Consider the following 20,493-nt stretch of genomic DNA (forward strand, 5'->3'; position numbering starts at 1 on the left):
CTGTCACCTGAATTTTGTTCAATACAGATTATATATGGTTTTAATATATTTACTCCAGCTCACCTGGGCAGGGGTGAGCTGGATCCAGCTCTAACCAGATTGCTTCAGGATTGCTAAATTTTCAGTGTGAGTATTTACACCTCAGAAATCAATTGCTACCAATCAGGGTTTGATTTATTGTTCTGGTGATTATCTAGACTTAAGAAAGTGTTAATAACGGAGATGAAACTTAAACATGTGTGCATACATTTCCCCTCTTCCACGAACCTGGCTGCTAAACATTGACTAGCACACCCCTAGATTGTTCTATAAACATTGCTTGAGCTTAGCAGGAGGCACTAGAAGGTTCCCCCGAAATAAGTCATCACCTAACAATAATAATAATAATAATAATAAAACTGGCACTTATATAGGCTTCAGGGTTTGCAAAGTGCTTTACATCATTATCTTATTTGAACCATACAACATCTTTTGCCCTGGGCCACCGAGTTAGGTGACTTGACCAGGGTCATAGAACTGGTATATGTCAGAAGTTGGACTTTTAAGTCTTTTTAAGTGTTTATTAAGATAGAGACCTGTTCTCTATCTCATACACTATGCTGCCTCTCCCATAAACAAAATAAATTCCATTAAATCAGCAACTGATTTTGCAACTATGGTCTGTTTAGATAAGAGCATTGTACTGTACAATGAATATTTATTTATTAGGCTTTATGAAGGTGGAGACTTTGTTATCTAAACTGTATACATCAGCCAGATGCCTAGCAAAATGTCTGCACACAATTAGGCACTTGTTCAGTTGAATTTGAGAGCTATAAATGAGAGTGTTTGTGGGTCTCTTAGAAACTTAAAGCTGAGAGAAGGGTCCTTACAGATCATTTAGTTTAGACCAACCCACTCTTACCATAAATGGTCTCCCATTCTTTCATTCTGACTGGTCCATGCTGATTGAAATGAGAGGCAGAGGTAATAACAAGGCCAAATTGTTGGAGTATATTTAACCAGGTATATCTAAAATGCAGGCTGCTTAGTTCAGTTTGGCTCAAGTTACTAGTAACTTTCCTGTTGTCACTACCAACCCAAAACGATATTTCCTAAATCAGCCAAGATCTCCTCTTCAAAATGACCTCTGGGAAGGAAGCTGGGCGAATCCCCACGATATTCTGGTACCAGGCAGAGTTTCCAGGGAAGGGGGTGTTTTACCCTTCAGTCCCTCCCTCCTGGAAAGGTGCACAGATTACTATCTCCTTTGGCTTCGATCATCCTTTTCATTTCATGGGGGTATGCCCCTTAGATGAGTCTAGATATGGTACCTTGGGCAAGTCATTTCTCCTAAACCTCGTTGTAACGTTAGTTCCTCTCAGCTATCCTTTTTATAGTTTCCAGTGGGGCTCTGTCAGTGGAAAGAATGATGAATGAGAACACAGAGGAGAAATGGAGAAAAAGAAAAGGAATTAGACCTTGGAAAAGAGGGATGAAATTACAACTGTACTCCTGACCTGTGGGAGGTATAGAGTTGGGTTGGGCATCTGCCATATTATCATTCCACTTGTTCCTCTAAATGAAAACTCCTACAGGGAGGGGGGGGTCCTTACTCCCAGCCCCTCTCTCCCCAATAAATCTAACAACCCAAACCAACAAAATAAAGCCCACCCTTAATATTAAAGCAAAGTGGTAGATTTAGAAGACCAACCTTTGGAATGAGAATTCTGTGGGATAATAGGATCAGGATTTAGAGTTGGAAGAAACCTCAAAGGCTATCTAGTCCAACCGCTTTATATTATAATTGAGAAAACTGGAGTCCAGGGAGGTTAAGGAATTTGCTCAAGGGCACCCAAGTAGAGAGTGTCTGAGGTCAACCAGGATCTCTGATTCCAAAGCCAATCCCCTCTCCCCTTCCCTTTCTTCCCTTCCCCTCCCTTTTCTCCTCTTTCTCTCTCTTTCTTTCCTCCAGGCTTCCCTCCCCCTTTCTAATTAGGAAAGAAATTAAAGAAATGTGGGATGGAAGAAATTCAAGCCTCCACTGACTAATACAATACCTCAGGACTTTATTCCGTTGAAACTATCTCTTTCTGCTATGGCTCTTTTTGGTGTGGAGGTGACCCCAGGGTTTGGCAGTCTGTGCTCCTAGAACATAAGTTCTGGTGGAGTTGAATAATCTTGGACAGGCTTCAAGTACAGCCCCAGCTAAACTCTGCATGATGCTATCACCAGCCTAGAGAAGTAGGAAGAGGCTTAATACCAAAAATTTGGCCACCAGGTGAAGGATTCTCTGGCCGTGGCAACTTACGAATTAGACATGGTGGACAATCAGATGAATGCTTTGCGTCTTTCTCCCCCTTCCCACATCAGGAGGAGCTACCTCTGGGGAAATCTAGCTATGTGACTTTGGGCAAATCTTTCACCTAACCCTGGTATAACATTTATTCATGTTTGATAAATATATGTTCAATGAGCGAATTAGGGATTCACTTGCCACTGTCTCTGCTCTTCCTCCCTCCCCCAGGTCAATCATGCTTAAATTTGTCTAAATACAATGCAGTCTCTCTTTTTTTTAAACATCTTCTCACTGAGGTCTAGTTGGAAGTCTTGGTCATAGGAGACATTAAGCCTCAATTGCTCTGGGCCACATTCCAGGCTAGGCAAGCGAATTCATCTTCCCAGTGTTCCAGGGCAGGCTTACTTGTACTCTGCCTGTATGCCCTGTTTCCTGTCTGGGCAACTGTGGCCCTTTTCTAGATGGTGGTATTCCAGCCAAGAATCAGGAAAAAGAGGCCCATTTATATGTTTTGCATATTAAAGTGATGAATCTGTAGGAGAATAGGATAGACTATTAAAAAGTGAATGGTGTTTTAGGATGAGACACATCTATTAAAATCATTATGACTCTATCAGCTGAAGTAGTACCCGGCCCCCAACTCCAAAGATGGGAAGAGTGAAAAAGTGAAATTTGGTAACTACCTCGTAAAGACAGGGTATTTAAGTGAATTACCCAGTAGGCTATTTCCTATTGTTCTCATTCTGCTTGTTTCTCACCATCACTTTTGCTTCTAGCAAGCACTTTGCTTTTTGAAGCCGTGAAGCAGGATAGGCCATGATCACTTCTATGATTCATCAGTTGTTAAGGAATTTTACTGAAAAAAAAGTCATTGCTAAGAAATTGAAGTAGTTGGCTTTCTTCAAGGTTGGAAAAGATCTCACACCTCTGTGAAGTGCTGTTCACCAGCTTGGGAAAATGTCCTCATTTGTAGAGAGAGGTGAGCATTTTGCCCCTGTCAGTTGATCTCTGAGGTACCTTCTGGCTCTGGATCTTTGATTTAAAGTGCTAAGTTACAGAGACATCAAATAAAATGCCCTCAGTCACGCAGCAAGTCATTGTGAGAATGACAGGACACTGAAAAATTCTGAGTGGCAATGTTTGAGTAAAATACCTTTGAAACATACTGTATCTTAATAGTTGACATTTATATATCCCATTAAGATTAACAAAGTTAAAAAATAAAATCATTTTGGTTTATTTAATTGTTAAAATAAACCAGTGAAATTATTGTTGCCCCCATTTTTACAGATGGAGAAACTATGACTTAGAGAGGCTAAGCAAGTACCTAAGGTCATGAGGCTAGTAAATGGTGCAGTCAGGACTTTTGCCCAAGATAATGGCATCATAGGTTTAGAGCTAAGAGGTATTGTAGAGGGTAATCAGTCCAGCTAGGTGGCACAGTGGATAGAGTACCTGACCTGGAGTCAGGAAGACCTGAGTTCAAATCCTGCCTTAGATATTTACTAGCTGTGTGACCCTGGGCAAGTCACCTAACTGCTCTCTAGATCAATTTCTGGGCAGGTAGGCTGTTCAGTGGACATAGTGACAGAACTGAAGTCAGGAAGACATCTTCACGAGTTCAAATCTGGCCTCAGACACTTACTAGCTGTGTGACTCTGGGCAGGTCACTTAGCCCTGTTTGCCTTAGTTTCCTCATCTGTAAAATGAGCTGGAGAAGGAAATTGGCAAACCACTACAAGAAAACCCCAAATGGGGTCATGAAGAATCAGATACATATGAAATGATGGAACAACAGCAACAGCAAAGCTCAATTTCCCCATCTGTAATAGCACCTACCTCCCAAAGCTGTATTTGCAATATTTGTAAAAGTGCCTGGCACATAGTAGGCGTTATATAAATATGGAATCTTTCCTTTCCCTTTCTGACTCCAAGTCCAGTGCTCTATGCATAGTACTGCCTAGATCATCTTCTAGACTCTAAAACATAGAGTTACACGTTACTGTATTCATGAAGTTTAAAAAAAAACACCAGAATGGTTTTGCAGCCTTTTGGTAGCCTTTGCAGTATGCCAAATAGCCTAGCATCTGCCCCGTCAAGTTTCTAGAACACAAGCTATTTTCAACTCAGCTCTCATTGGAGTTAAATTATTTGTTCCTCTTGGGTAATCATGTTTGCTGTCTCCTAATACCTTATTTACACAGCAACCTGAAAGGGCTATGACAGTCATTTTGCAAAGAATGAGAAAAATGAAGAAAGGCTGAGATTGGATGGAGGGGGCAGGGCATTGGTTCCTATATGAACTTTCTATAACGCATTATAAAATTATGTATAAAAGGTTATCATATGCTTCCTGCCATTACAGTCAAGGATTAGAGAGAACTGGTTTATTTTCAAGATAATGAAATCGTCCCTATAAGGAATAATTTGCTTTAGATGATATCATGAGTCCATTTCCAGGGAAAAATCCAAGGATGATACATTGGAAAAAAACCAAACCCAAAACAAGAACAACTGTTACTAATAGATGAAAAGGAGTTTGCTTCTACATTTTCACATTTTTACACTCCTGCTCAGTTTAACAATTTTGACTAAAGGCCTACCTACTTTTTGCAAGACGTGATTCCAGGCATGTATTCAGTCATGGACCCCTAGGAAGAATTCAGAAAAAGGTAATTGGCGTGAAGATCACTCACCATGGTCAGCTCTCTTTTTCCTTCCTTGTAACTGTTGTCAGAAGGGCAAAGTTTCTTTATTGTATTTGGATTTCTGTCTTTATGCTTTTCCTTTGCCTTCCTTGACAATGCACCTGTATTTCTGGATAAAGACTGAATATTCAGCTTGTCTTGAATTTTAACTATTCTCATGTCTTACTCACTATCATTCAGCTCTTGATACTACAGTTACAGCACAGACCAGCTATATGGGTGATGTTTTTTATTATACTTATTTTCCGCAGGTGTTTCCTTGTTCAAATTGAGCTCAAAGGCACAGGTTGTTCAAATGTCAAGATATTTTTGTGGGTGTCTTATGCTTATCATTAAATAAAATCCAAAGATGAGAATATGTGGAAAATCAGGGAAATAGCTTTATAAAGTTTTGATATAGGAGGATGCATAAAAATAAAGAATATTTTATATACAGCTGTGTATTTTTTTCCCTAGATTCCCTGACTTCCCATTCTGCTACCCAGACAAGCTGCTAGCAACCGATCTGAGGCTTTAATTGCATAACTGGCAAGCCAGTTTTTAATCCCAAAGTTTGAAAGCTATCCCAAGAAAGACATCTGTGCTTTGTTTTAGGCACATCTTGATTTTTGTATTTATAAACAAATTTTATTTTCTTTCCCTTCTTTTTTTTCAGTGGCTGTTCCTGCGGCAGCACCGGCTTGTCAGCCCAAGAGTGTCACTAACGGGCACTACACAGCCCCACGCCTCTCGATTTCCTCTCGAGCCACAGTGGTTGCCAGCATGGAAAATACCTCCCAGGGCTTACAGACCGTCATGAAGTGGAAAACAGTCGTGGCAATCTTTGTAGTTGTGGTGGTCTATCTGGTCACAGGAGGTCTTGTCTTCCGGGCACTAGAACAACCCTTCGAGAGCAGCCAGAAGAATACAATTGCCTTGGAGAAGGCAGAATTTCTTCAGGATCACAAATGTGTGGGCCCGCAGGAATTAGATACACTGATTCAGGTGAGCTCTGAAGGAGTCAACAGAATCTTGTTTGTCAGCTATAAAGCAACTCTACTGAAGGAAAGGGGCCTTTCCTGTCAGCTTCCTGGATAATTAAGCTTTGCATTTTATGGACTAATAGTTTTTGGGGAATGGAAGATCTGTGAATCTGGCAGGATTTGATATTAAAGATGTCTATGGTTGGTACTATCTTCCTAAGCCAAATCTGGAAACATCAGACAACTCTACTGTGCATCATTAGGGGGTGGCTATGATAAGCAAATAGTGTGTATTATTCAAGATTATCTTAGGTTTTCAATTCAACAAATAGTTTTTGAATACTTGTTCTGTGCTTGGGACTAGGCTAGTATGTTGTTTTAGAGGCCGAAGGAAGGGAGATTGCCAAGAAAAAGCGGAGTTTTTAAAATTTAGGAAAGATTAAGAGAGAAAAAGACTGAGAATTGGATTTGGTTGCATTAGTGATGTCTGAGAAAGCAATTCCATTGGAGTGGTGGGGACAAGAACCAAGATTCATGGTGTCAAAGAAGGAATGAGTAGTGAGGGAAATGGAGGCAGTGGGTATAAGCTACTCTTGGAAAAGTCTTGGAAAATAAAGAGAAAATTAGAAGGGCAGCTAAATGACGACAACTGAATAAAATGGAGGTTATTTTGAAAATGTGGGAGAATCATGCATGTTGGAAGGAAGAGAAATCAGAGCCTCTCTTTGTACAGCATTTGCAGTTGAGGAGGGAATAATTGAGTGACCAAGGTCCTAGAGGAAGTGGGGAAGGATGTGCTCAAATTCATATGTGCAGTAGTTTACTTTGACAAGGATATAGATGGATATCTCTGAGGCTAAATTTTGACTTCTGGCCCTACATGGCAATATACTACCTAGAAAAGCACAGAACACACACATTTTCTCTCATGGGGCTCCACCTCCTTCCTCCATAATTTTTTTTCCTCTGTGATTTTCTTCCTCCTGAGGCTCCTTACCTTCAGACCCTTTGTTTCCAAGATGCAGTACTGTTATAACAGGAAGAACTGGAGTCACTCAGAAGTTGGTCAATGGTCAAAAGATAGAGACTTTTCTTCCTGATGGGAGATGCTTTGTTCAGGAGACTACCCTCTCTTTTAATTTATTTTTGTTCTTACTCAGTAAGAATCATGAGATCACGTGTGGAGATCACTTTACAACACTTACATGCTACATAAATTTAACTCTCCTGTCCTTAACTATTCATTTATTCTAGTTTTTGATATTTTCACTTTCCAAGCAAATTTTGTGGCCGTTCTTGTCTTTTACGGTTGGTCTATACCTTTATGGCCATATCCATAATGTCTCAGATCTCATCCACCTTTCTGAAGCATCATAACTGACTCCTAATCCATTTCACACATGAACTGTTTCTTGGTCATGACGCACATATCTTGTACTTGTGCTTTTGATTTTTTGAACCCAAGTGTAGAAGTTTACATTTAGCCCTACTAAGTTTTGCTGTATCAGGTTCAGATAATTATTATAGATTGTTTTGATTTTTTTGGGGTCCTAGTACTGTCATCCATGATGCTATCAGTTGCTTCAAACTTTGTGTTACCCACCATTTTGATAAATACAACACCTATTCTTTTCCTGAAGTTCTAATTTTGAATAGAAGAGGGTCAAGAATAGAGATGGAGTAGTATGTGCCTCCAGAACCCATCCTATAGAGCCATGGTTCTTAACCTGGGGTCCATGAACTTGTTTTACTTAATATTCTGGTAACTGTATTTCAATATAATTGGATTCCATTGTAATCTTGTGTATATCTTATGCATTTAAAAACAGTGATCTGAGAAGGGGTCAGTAGGCTTCACCAGATAGCCAGTGAAGTCCACGACATAAAAAAGGATTAAGGGCCCCTGCAATAGGGGCACTTATGCTGTCAGAACTTAATTTCTCATCTTGACACTTTTATTTACTTATTTCTAGCTGAGGGCAGTTGGGTCTAAGTGACTTGCCCAGAGTCACACAGCTAGTGAGTGTTATAGCTGGTGCTCTATCCACTGTGCCACCTAGCTGCCCCTATCCTGACCCTCTTCAACTGATGTGATGGGGTTGTTGGTAAACTTCTCCAGAAGCAAATCATTCTGCTCCAGCTGCTTCCAATCTCAGAGCAGGGAGCAGAGGTAAAACTCCAGGGATGTCAAATAGAAAGTCTTCACAGAGTGCAGTTTTCCCTGAGGTTGGCCCCACACTGACGGGGTTGTTTGAGAACTAAAACAGCATTTTAATAACAAGGACTACAGAGGCAGAAAAATGCATTTCAGGAAAATGCTTTACTGAACAAATAAATCATTTTACCAGGAAGCTCAGCTGGGATGTTTGGCACAAAATAGAAGTGAATTGCTTGTCGTCTTTGGAAAAACCCATAGCTGGATGGAAAGTTGTGCTACTGAAATTGGATAATAGTATAGACCTGGAAGGTCCATTAGAGATTGTCTCATCCTACCCTTCTCCTCTACTTTACGGGTGAGGAAACTGAAGCCAGTAGAAGTTAAGTGATTTTTGAATTAATAAAAATAATGATGATAATGAGAGTTGGCATTTTATGTTGTACTTTAAGCTTTGCAAAATGTTTATATGCATTATCTCATTTGAACCCAAGGTCACACAGCTAAGCAGAACTGGAATTAGGACCCAGGCCCTTTCATTCACAGACAGCTAGGTTGCACAGTGGTTAGAGTTTCAGGCCTAATGTCAGGATCTGGTCTCAGACACTTAGTAGTTGTGTGGCTCTAGGCAAGTCACTTTGTCTCTATTTGCCTCAGTTTTCTCAACTGTAAAAGAAAATGGAGATAATAATAGCATCTACTTTCTAGGCTGTGGTGGGGATCAAATGAGAAAATATTTGTAAAGTGCTTAGCACAGTGCCTGGCATATAGTAGACCCCACAGATGTTTGTTCTCTTTCTTTCCCCAATCCAGTGTTCTTTAATTTTTTGTCGGGAAATTCTAAGGAATATGAAAAGAATTGTGAAGATCCTTAAAGAGACTGAAGAATAATAGCTGCATAGGAAGGCCAAAAGAAATAATATGCTGAAGGGAAAGCTTGCAGGAGGGACAGCCCAACATAAGGCTTCAAGTACATGAAGATCACCCTGTAGACATTGGCATTTGTCAAATAAACAACAAACCATAAATTCATCTCAGAATAAGAGGAAATGGACCTCAGCTGTAGTTTAAGGAGTTCAGATTAGAAGCAAGGATACATTTTCCAAAAGTGATTCCTTTTACTGGAAGGAGTCCAGGCTTTGGAATCTCCTCTGGAGATAGGCTAGGAGGATCTGACTGAGGGCATATTTGGAGGCAGAGGGATGGACTAGATTTGTCGTTCAGTTGATTCAGTCATGTCTGATTCTTTGTGACCCCATTTGGGGTTTTCTTGGGAAAGGTACTGGAGTGGTTTGTAATTTCCTTCTTCACCTCATTTTACAGGTGGGGAAACTAAGGCAAACAGAATTAAGTGACTTGCCCAGGGTCACACAGCTAGTAAGTGACTGAGACCAGAATTGTACTCATGAAGATGAATCTTCCTGACTCCAGTTCTGGCACTTCTATCCACCTAACCACCTAGCTATCTCATAGATTGATCAGAAGTGTCAAACACATAGCCAGCAACACTCCCCAGTACAACCTGACCCAGATTAAAATTTAATTGGGAAACATTTAATAAAATAAATAATAATAGAACAGAACATAGGTAATATTAACATGTGGTTATCTAAGTCAGCATTCAGCCTGCAGTGATTTTTACACTTGGCTTAGTGGTCTTCATGTCTATTTGAGTTTAATATAACTGGACTAGACGACAGCTAACAATCCCTACTGGCCCTGTGGTCATGTATATTAAAACTCCACATACAGGGATATGAGAAAGAGCTGTCATTTACTCAAAGAAAACTCTTGTTGTGGGAGCCTTGTCTACCGACACAGAATATTTCATCTGTGATTTAGGAGCAAAGTCTTAGAGAATTTGCCTGAATCTCTTAGAAGTTAAATGACTTGCCCAGGGCCTTAACTCTAAATATGTATGTGTACATGTATATACATATATGTATACACAATCACATACAAGAACTATAACCCATCTTATAAGAAAAAACACATTTTAAAATACTTTTTGTGGAGTTTGAAATATCTTTGGGGATCTTTATTTGATTGACTTGCCCAAGGTCAAACATATATTATGGATCAGAGGCAGGTTTCAATTCAGGTCTTCCTGACTTTTTAGGCCCATCACTTGAAAATTCCACGTACTATCTGCCTGATATTGCACAATATTTGCAAATCTTACAATTTGTTTGGCTATCACTGACTATGGGAGGTTTCTTATATCTCTCATGACATGGCACCTTTCCTGGGGCCTACATTAGTTCTTAAAACTAATTACTTGCAATTGCATCTTTAACCTTAAAATGTATAGAAATGTGTCCCCCCCTTTGAATTAAACATGAGTTTATAACTACATTCCACAGTTATTTTTGAAAGAGAGAACTTTTTCTTTTAAAATCTAAGACCAATGTTCTAAATTTCTCTTTTATGAAAAACTAATTCATTGGGTGAACTTGTATATTTCTTCCCACTAATATAGGAGCCTTACCACTCTTCTGGTAGAGTGAGTTCTGCAGTAAATCAATAATCCTTTATTAAGCATTTACTGTGTGTAACCATTTTGGTCCTCAGTTTCCTTATCTGTAAAATGAGTTGGAATAGATGATCTCTTATGAGTCTGTGAGCTCCCTAAGCAGGTCTACCTCTTTAAATATTTCCAGATTTTTGGGAGGGAAAAAAGGAGAAATAAGTCCTTTTACCTCCTAACAGGCAGAAGGGACATTTCTTTATTCATTTTCCCTAGAGCCACAAAATAATTCCTTAGGATTTTTAGGGATTCTTTAGGGTCCCTTATCACTCTGATTCTAATTCTGAGAACTGTTTTCATTAATTTAGGTACTGTTAAAATGTATATTCAGGTGGTTTAAAAGCTTACACCATAAAATTGATCAAGGAGTTAGTCAGCATTATTATTGTTTTCAATTCAAGAATAACTTCCTAGGAATTTAAATGGCTTTATTTTCATAGGCTGTTGTCAAGAATATGGCTATGTATACACATATATCTTCACAAATGTACACATTTATCCAAATGTCCACATACTATCTGTAGAGTATTGTGCAAGATTTGCTAATTTTATAATTTGTTTGGCTACCATTGACTATGAGGAATTTCTTATAGGTCTTAGGACATGGCAACTTTCCTGAGAACCACATGTTCTTAAAGCAGTTGCATTACTTAACATTATTTTATATATTACATAAATATACACATTATATTTATATTATAATTAACATTAATTACTTGCAAGTGCAGCCTTAACCCTAAATGTATGAATGCACGTGTATATTTATATATAGATATATATGTATGCAATCACATACAAGAGCTATAACCCATCTCATAAGAAGAACTACATTTTAAAATACTTTTTGTGGACTTTGAAATGTCTTTGGGGCTTTTTATTTGGATGACTTTCCAACATCAAGTTTCCTAAGCTGACAAAATAGTTTTACTGCAATGCACCAAGTTCTGAAGTGACTGGCAGATAATAAATTGAGAACAATGGCATTAATATGGGTCTTAGCTCTGCTGAATGTTCTCTTTTCAAAGTTAAGCTTCAGGGTAGGTTTCTTTTCATTAGGACAAAATTAAGCCAACCCACATTTTTCATACATGCAAAATTCCCCCAATTTCCCCAATTCCTTATCATTTCTCTTACCTTTGCAATCATCCTCATTCAGGCCTTCATCATTTCTTCCCAAGGCTATTTCAGTAACCTAGTCACAGAATCACAAGACAAAGAGTTTGGAAAGGACCTCAACAAGTATCTAATCCAATCCATATTTGAAAAGGAATCCTCACTATGATATCCCCACAAGGATATCCATCTTTTGATTGAAGCTCTCCAATGAAGGGGAACCCATTGCTGCTCGAGGCAGCCCATTCCATTTTTGGACAGCTATAACTATCAGGAACTTTTCCTGACATGAAGCCTAAATTGTACTCTTTCCAACTTCCATCTATTTGCTCTTGGTTCTGCCCTCAGGAGCCAAACAGAACAAACCTAATCTTGATTCCACACAAACAACTCTTCAAATTCTTGAAAACAACAATCACGTCCCATTTCTCCCTACTCTACATCTTCCCTCCTTCCCCCCTACATCTTCTCAAAGCTAAACATCTCTAGTTTTTTCAAATGATCTTCACTTGACATGGACTCAAAGTCTTCACCATTTTGGTTATCCTTCTCTGGAAACTTTCCAATTTATCAGTATCATTAAACCATGGTAACCAGAACAGAACATAATACACCAGATGTTGTGTGACCAGGGCAGAGTTTGGAAGGAGCATGATCTCCTTATTCCTGGAAACTATGCTACTTTTGAGGTAGCCTAAAATCACATTTATTCTTTTTGGTTACCACATCACACTATTTAATCATATTCACCTTACAATCCACTAAAACCCCCTTAGATTTTCCTCCCCCCAGACAAACTGCTATCTAGCTAGGTGTTACCCATTCTGTAATTATGAAGCTGATTTTTTTTTTCTGAACCTGAATGGTTTTCCTTGCCTCCAAACCATCCTTCACTCAGTTGTCCAAGTAACTTTCTAATCTAAGATGATAGGATCAATCAGATCATAGGGTCATTTGTTGTTGTTTTGGAAGGGTCTTCATAGGCCATGTAGAGTAGCTGCCATATTTTACAGAGGAGGAAACTGAGGTCTAGTGACTTTTCCCCAAGGTCACCTAGATAGTAAGTGTCATAGACGGATTTTGAACATAGGTCCTCTAACTTCAGAGTCAGTGCTCTTTCTGCTATATCACACTAATATATGATTTCTTTAGTAAAAAAATCTTTGGTAGCTACCCATTGTCTATAGAATAAACTATGAACTTCTAATCTTGGCATTCAAATTCTGCCAGTGTGGTTCCAACATTCCATTCCATCCCATTCCATGAATTAAATTTTATTTGGCAATTACTATGTGCTAGGTATTGGGAATGCAAAGACAAAAGAAAGAACCTTTGTCTTCAAGGGATACTGTGGGAATATGACATGTAAAGACATGAGCAAATCTAATGTACATTTATAGGAGTCAACTCTAACCATTGGAGTGATTAGGAAAAGCTTCATGAAAGAGATGGTACCTGAGCTCAGCCTTGAAAGAAGCTTAGAAATTAAGAGATGGAGGTGAAGGAGGAAATTCATTCCAGGTTTGAAGGATAGCATGTGCCAAGGCACAAAGATGGGAATTGGAATGTTGAGTTTGGGAAGTAGCTAGAAGTATGATTTGGCTACTACATATAGTGTTTAAAAAGGGAGCAAGAGGAAATATAAAAAGGGAGAAATTAAAAAGATTGGATGGAGCCAGATTGTGGGGGGCTTTAAATGCCAGGCTAAGGAGTTGGCTTTTTATCTTAAAAATCCCTGACATTTTTGAGCCGGTACTGGTATGCCTTAGGAAGATTATTTTGGAAACTATGGAGAGGGTGAATTGGAAAGGAGAGAGAATAAAAGCAATAAGGACAATTATGGGCCTATTACAAAAACAGCTATGGCAAGGGGTAATGAGGGACTGCAGTGGGACAGTGGTTTTGTAAGTGGAGAGAAGGGGATAGAGGCAAGAGATGTTGTGAAGGTAGAATTGACAAGACTTGACAATTGATTGGATGGGGGAGGTGGTGGTGAGGAGAGGGAAGAATCAAGTAGGGCTTTGAGGCTGTAAACCTGGGTCATTATGTCCTTAACAAAAATAGGGAAGTTGGGAGGAAGGGTAGATTTAGGGAAAACAGTGAACTCTGTCTTTGACACATGGAATTTGAGATCTTGTCAAGACATCTAGATGGAGCTGTCCAGCAGCCAATGGTAAGGTAGGACTGGAATTCAGAGACTAGGGCTGCATATACAGAGAGATGATCACTGAACCCACTAAAGCAGATTAGAGCAAAGGAAGTCAGCAAGGAAGAGGATGAAGAGATGGAAAAGAGAAGAGAGCACAGGAAAGTCTTGAATGACAGTCACAATTAGGGCATCCCAAATACCACCCTTAATCTAGTGTTTTACTTTAAAGGAGACAGAAATAATGGTTATATGAGTAGAAAAACTAGGAAAAAGCAGCGTTAAGTCCCTGAAATCAAGGAGTATCTTGGAAGAGGGTTTTTTGTTATTATTGTTGTTCACACTATCTAAAGCTACAGAGAGGTCAAAAGGATGAAATTGAGAAAAAGTCTTCAGATTTAGCAGTTGAAAAACCATTGACAATCTTTGAAAGAACCGTTTCAGTAGAGTGGTGGTATTAGAAATCAGATTGTAAGTGAAGGGCAGAAGGAAGTGGGGAAGCGGAGGCTGTGAGCAAGCAACTTTTTCAAGGAGTTAGGCTATGAAAAAGAGTAGAAATATAGGACAATTGCTTTAAGGGTGAAATAAAGGTATTTTAAAGATGAGGAGACTCAAGCATATTTATAGGCATAGGAGGACTAGGTGATCTTAAAGAGCTCTTTCAACTATATATCCTATGATTTTCTGTCTTTATCTTGTCTTATTCCAGCTATGAGCAAAGCTTTGTTCATGCCATTTCAGTGTCTGGAATAAACTCCCCTTCATCCTTGCCCTCTGAAACTTCTCTCTTCCATCCGGTATTCAGGTCCCGCCTCTATGTAAAGCCTGCTTAGACATGTTCTTGCTTCCATTAGCTGAAATTTATCTCAGCATCCTCAAATTTCTAAAGTATTTTGGCTGGACCTTTATTTTGCCCTCATCATTTTCTCTTTGCATCATAATTATTTGTATACATATATTTTTATCCTACCCTCCATTAGATTGTAAGCTCCTTGTGAGTAGTATCTATTTCTTATTTCTCATTAGATTTCCTTATGTGAGTCCTTTGTAAACAACAAATGCTTAATAAATGCTTTTAAATTAATTGGTTTGAATTAAATTGAATTATTATGGGATAATGTCTCCAGATAAATCTGTAGGCAAGGAAGATGTCTAGATGGTATCAGGAGGCAATGAGAGACAACACTGGTCCTGAGAAACAGAACACAGGTAGTGCTTATGTATTATTCCTGTCACGGTCGCACTATCTTTGGCATAGATTTACCTAAGAGAATAGGGAAGGGCTCAGAAGATATTATGAAGGACTTCATGGCACAGTGGCATCACTAACACTGTTGATGTTTACTGTGTGTTAAGACCTTCAGCAACCAGAAACACACTCACTGCACAAGATTACTCTCAGGAACATGCATGACACAGGGGAGTACAAACATAGGCACACAAAGAAAGCCACTTGTGTAACCAGACTCCCTAGAGCTGTACTACTCTGCCACACAGACGTGTCACTTGATTCTTACTCCCTTTCTCTCATGAAAACATAGTCATCTCTCCAGTATGAAGATCAATGTGGAAATTTGTTGTTGTTCAGTCATTTCAGTTGTCTGACTCTTTGTGACTCCATATGGAGTTTTCTTGGCAAAGATACTGACGTGGTTTGCCATTTCCTTATCTAGCTCATTTTACAGATGAGGAAATTGTGCCAAACAAGGTTAAGTGATTTGCCCAGGGTCACACAGCTAGTGAGTGTCTGAGACCAGGTTTGAACTCAGGTTTTCCTGACTCCAGGCCTGGTGCCCTATCCATTGCAGTACCTAGCTGCCTCCATGTAGAAATGGTAGCCCATAGAAACCTTGGCTAGCTCTGATTTTATAAGCTGGCTAAAAATAACTTTAGAAACAGAGAGAGTTGATAATCTCTCCAAGGTTATCTCTAAAGTTGCTTAGCTGATTGTGGCAACATTACCATATGATTAAAAACTTTAAAATATGTACCCTTGTATTGTTGTTTTTTAATTAGTCTTTTCTCTTTGATTCCTCCAGGTCAGGGACCATGTCTTTTATTTCTTACAGCACCTAGTAAAGGACTGAACACACAGTAGAGTCTTAATGGTTAGTGATGTGATTGACATAACTGGAATTTTCTTGCACAATTAGTATTAGGAGGGGAAGACTCATGAAGTATCAGACTCTTCTTTAACTTTACCAGAGGTGAGATGATCACCTGTCAAGAATTCTATTGCAAAGATTCCTATACTTGGTTGGAGGTTGAATTAGATAACGGTTGAAGTCTCTCCCAATTTATAGACTCTATGATTCTTTGAGGAAGGATGAAGAACTTGAACTTGAACTTTTGCAACGTGTTTCTTATGTCATGGTCCCACTACTGTTATGAGATCACTTTCATCGTACTATTAGCTTTGAATGAGTCATGCTAAATATTGTTTCTGATCCATAGTGGGGTTTTAAACCTTGTTCTGTTCCAGACCAATTTTACCCAGTGGAGCTCTTGGACTCTACTGAAAATGGTCTTGTATTTCTTATTACCTTCTCCACCCCCAATAATCAGAAAGAATGTTTATTTTTTATTCAAATTTAAACTAATAGTGATAATGATCATAATGCTACCTTACATTTGTATGTTGCTGTGCAGTTTAAAAAGTATGTCGGATACTATCTCATTTGATGATCACAACCACCTTGTTAGATAGGTAGATCCGCTATTATCTCTATTTTGCAGATGAAGAAACTTGGGCTTGGAGTTTCTTTCTGATTTATTTAAAAAATTCTAGCTATTTTCTATTTTATATCACCTACATTTCTCAATATATCCTTTCATCTTTCCTTTGAAGAGAGCCATCTCCTATAAGAAAGAATAAAAAGAAAGTGGGGGAGTTTTTTTTAACTGCAGTAAAGTTTTGTAAGTATAAGTTGCCAGTGGGTTTGGGGCCCTTAGGTCTGGTCGTGTCTCTTTCCCACTGGGCATCTCCAAGAACTAAGGAGAAGAGCATGCAATGGTGGCAACCAGCTTAGAGACAGACCAGATTAGGTTCAGAGATCTACCAGTAAATATTCTGATATACTTGGGAATGGTATTACATGGCTTCCATATGGAAGAAGTAGTAGCTTCATTCTGCAGAGCCTCAGAGAGAAGAACTAAAAATAATAAATTAGGTAGAAATTATGAAGAAATGAACTTCAGATTCATTATGAATGAATAAATGAAAAAATTTATTTAGTCAACAAGCATTTATTAAACACCAGCTATATTCCAGGCATTATGCTAAGTATTGAGTATATGAAGCAAAGCAAAAGACAGTCCCTGCCCTCAAGGAACTCACAATTTATTGAGGAAAAATAATATGAAAATAAATATGTAAAACCAATATATATGTATATTTATGTAAAATTGAAGATAATAAGGGGAAGGCACTAGCATTAAGGAATATCAAGGAAGCCTTCTTGAGCTTACTGTGCACAAAATATTGTGCTGGTGCTGAAGATAAAAACAAAAAAGACAGTCCCTGCTGTCAAGGTGCTCATATTTTAATGAGAGAGGCAAAATACATGGAAGGTTTCAGCTGTAAGTCAGATAGAAGGGTCCCATGATCCTAAAGGAATAGTAGCATAGCTGATGGTAAAACCTTAATATCTTTAATTATCATTTTCCTTAATATTATTTTCACTGATAAAATCATATGAGTTTCTGATATTGAACCATTTGACAGTGCGAAAGACATTGATGATAAGACTTTTGGTGATACACACGCACACGCGCACACACACACACACACACTATTGTGTATATTTTAACATGGTACATAATGTGTTATAATACATAATATAAGAAATACCTGACAATTGGAGATGTCCAGCAATGGAATGGGCTACTCCATGAGGTACTGGACTCCTCACCATTGAATGTGAGTAAACAGAGGTTAGATGATCACTTGTTAGAGATATTGTAGAGGAAATTCCTCCCTCAGGTGGGAGCTAGACCAGACGACCTCAAAATTCTTTTCTAATTAAGATTCTATGATTGCCTGCCTTCCACGAGGGAGAATGTTGTATAATGTATGGAGAACTGGATTTGAAGTCAAAAAGTTGAATTCACATCCCACTTCTGGCACTTTACACATGGGTGATTTTAGACAAATAAGTCACTTAACTGCTCTATCTTTGATTCCCTCATATGAAGATGTAGATAGTGATATACATAAAATGGGGATAATAGTCCCAGCAGTACTTACATACCCTACAGGACTGTTCAAAAGGCATAATGTATGAAAACATTTTATGATTTTAAAATTACTAGGTAAATTACAGTTATTATTATTATTTCCCAAGGCCACATAGCTATTAAGTAACAGATCTAGGACTGGTCTTTAAGTCTTGGTTTGAATCCACAACTCTTTTCATTGTGTTATATTACCTTTGCGAAGATATTAGGATCCTTTAATATGGAAAAATGAAATGTGAGAGAAGCTATGGGTAAAATCTGAAAAGTCACAAAGGGGATACAAAAGGTAAGCTCTGATTTAAAAAATAAGTCACTGATTTCAGGTCAAATAAAAGGAGTAATTAGTAGATTTAGTTTCTAACCTTGCAGAATTTTAGAATAGGAAGATGCCTTAGAGATCAAGTCTGTCAATATGATGCCCACTGCTAGGCACTTAATGATGCGGAATTTGTTAAGTTGTAGAGAAGCTGATACGAGATTCTAAGATGTACTTTGTGTCCTAGCTTAGGAGCAATACTGTGGACCAGTGTGAAGATTGTATACTGATACTAAATGATGGCAGTGCTATCTCCTCTTCCATGACATTTCCAGTGTGTGGTCCTAGCTGTTTTCTATTTCCTGTGACTATTTCCTTTTTTAAAGTTTTCTTTTCTTTTTAAGATTTTTAACATTCATTTTTAAAAAGTCTGAATTCCAAACTCTTTTTCTTCCATCCCTCTTCCACCCTTTGAGGAGGCAAGCAATATAGTATAAATTATACCTGTGAAGTCATGCAAAACACATTTCCATATTAGCTGTATTGGAAACAAAATAAAAAAATTCCAAAAAGCAAGAAAAAAAAGAAAGTGAAAAAGTGTGCTTCAATCTGTACTTAGAGTTCATCAGTTCTCTAGAGTTGGAAAGCATTTTTATCATGAGTGCTTTGGAAATACCTTGGATTGTTGTCTTTTTAAAAAGTCAATTAATTTATTTTTAGTTTTCAACATTCACTTCTATAAGCTTTTGAGTTCTAAATTTTCTCCCCCTTCTTCTCTTCTTCCCTCCACAAGATGATGTGTAATCTGATATAGGCTCTACATATACATTCATATTAAACACATTTTCACATTAATCATGTAAAGAAGGATTAGAACCAATGTGAAGAACCATGAGAAAGAAGAAACAAAATGAAAAAAAAAAGAAAGAGAGCAAATAATACATTTTGATCTGCATTCAGACTCCATAGTTCTTTTTCTGGATGTGAATAGCATTTTCCACCATGAGTCCTTTGGAATTGAATTAGATCCTTGCATTGCTGAGAAGATCTAAGTCTATCAAAGTTAGTCATCACACAATGTGGTTGTTACTATGTACAATGTTCTCTTGGTTCTGCTCACTTCACTCAGCATCAGTCCATACAAGTCTTTACAGGTTTTTCTGAAGTCTGCCTGCTTATCATTTCTTATAGCACAGTAGTATTCCATTACATTTGTATACTACAGCTTGTTCAGCCATTCCCCAATTGATAGGCATCCCCTCAATTTCCAATTCTTTGCCACCACAAAAAGAGCTGCTATAAATATTTTTGTGCAAGTAGGTCCTTTTCACATTTTTATGGTCTCTTTGGGATACAGACCTAGAAGTGCTATTGCTGGGTCAAAGGGTATGCACAGTTTTACAGCCCTTTGGGTATAGTTCCAAATTGCTCTCCAGAATGGTTGGATTAGTTCACAACTTGGATTGTTGTCTTGAGCAGAGTAGCTAAGTCCTTCACAGTTGATCATTATTACAGTATTGCTGTTACTGTATACAATGTTTTCCTTGTTCTTCTCACTTCATTTTGCGTCAGTTCATGTAAGTCTTCCTAGGTTTTTCCAAAACCATCCCCCTCATCATTTCTTATAACACTACAATATTCCATCACAATCATATACCACAACTTGTTTAGCCATTCCCCAATTAAATTTTCAATTCTTTGCCACCCCTCCCAAAAAAAGCTGCTACAACTATTTGTGTACAAATAGATCCTCTTCCTCTTTTTTTTTTCTTATCTCTTTGGAATACAGATCTATTGATGATATTGTTGGGTCAAAGGTCACAATTTTATAGCTCTTTGGGTATAGTTCCAAATTGTTCTCCAGAATGATTGGATCAGTTCACATCAACAATGCATTTTTCTACATCCGCTCCTGCATTTGTCATTTTTCTTTTTGTTTTTTTCATGTTAACCAATCTGGTAGATGTGAGGTAGTACCTCAGAATTATTTTAAATATGCATTTCTCTAATAAATAGCGATTTTAGAGCATTTTTTTATGTGATTATTGATAGCTTTGATTTCTTCTAAAAACTGCCTGCTCATATCCTTTGACCATTTATCAATTAGGGAAT

The 20,493-nt window shown here is 38.1% G+C and overlaps 1 protein-coding gene across 1 annotated transcript in view; it reads left to right on the forward strand.

Annotated features, from left to right (window-relative positions):
* Positions 1 to 20,493, forward strand: part of KCNK10 (potassium two pore domain channel subfamily K member 10) — a 184,966-nt gene that overhangs the window by 53,750 nt on the left and 110,723 nt on the right. Inside the window, exon 2 of the mRNA XM_021000330.2 lies at positions 5,642 to 5,970. Within this exon, the coding sequence (XP_020855989.1) occupies positions 5,642 to 5,970 (329 nt within the window). The remainder of the gene's footprint in view (positions 1 to 5,641; positions 5,971 to 20,493) is intronic.

Source organism: Phascolarctos cinereus, unplaced genomic scaffold, assembly GCF_003287225.1.
Source record: "Phascolarctos cinereus isolate Bilbo 61053 unplaced genomic scaffold, phaCin_HiC Scaffold_3;HRSCAF=262, whole genome shotgun sequence".
Lineage (NCBI taxonomy): Eukaryota > Metazoa > Chordata > Mammalia > Diprotodontia > Phascolarctidae > Phascolarctos > Phascolarctos cinereus.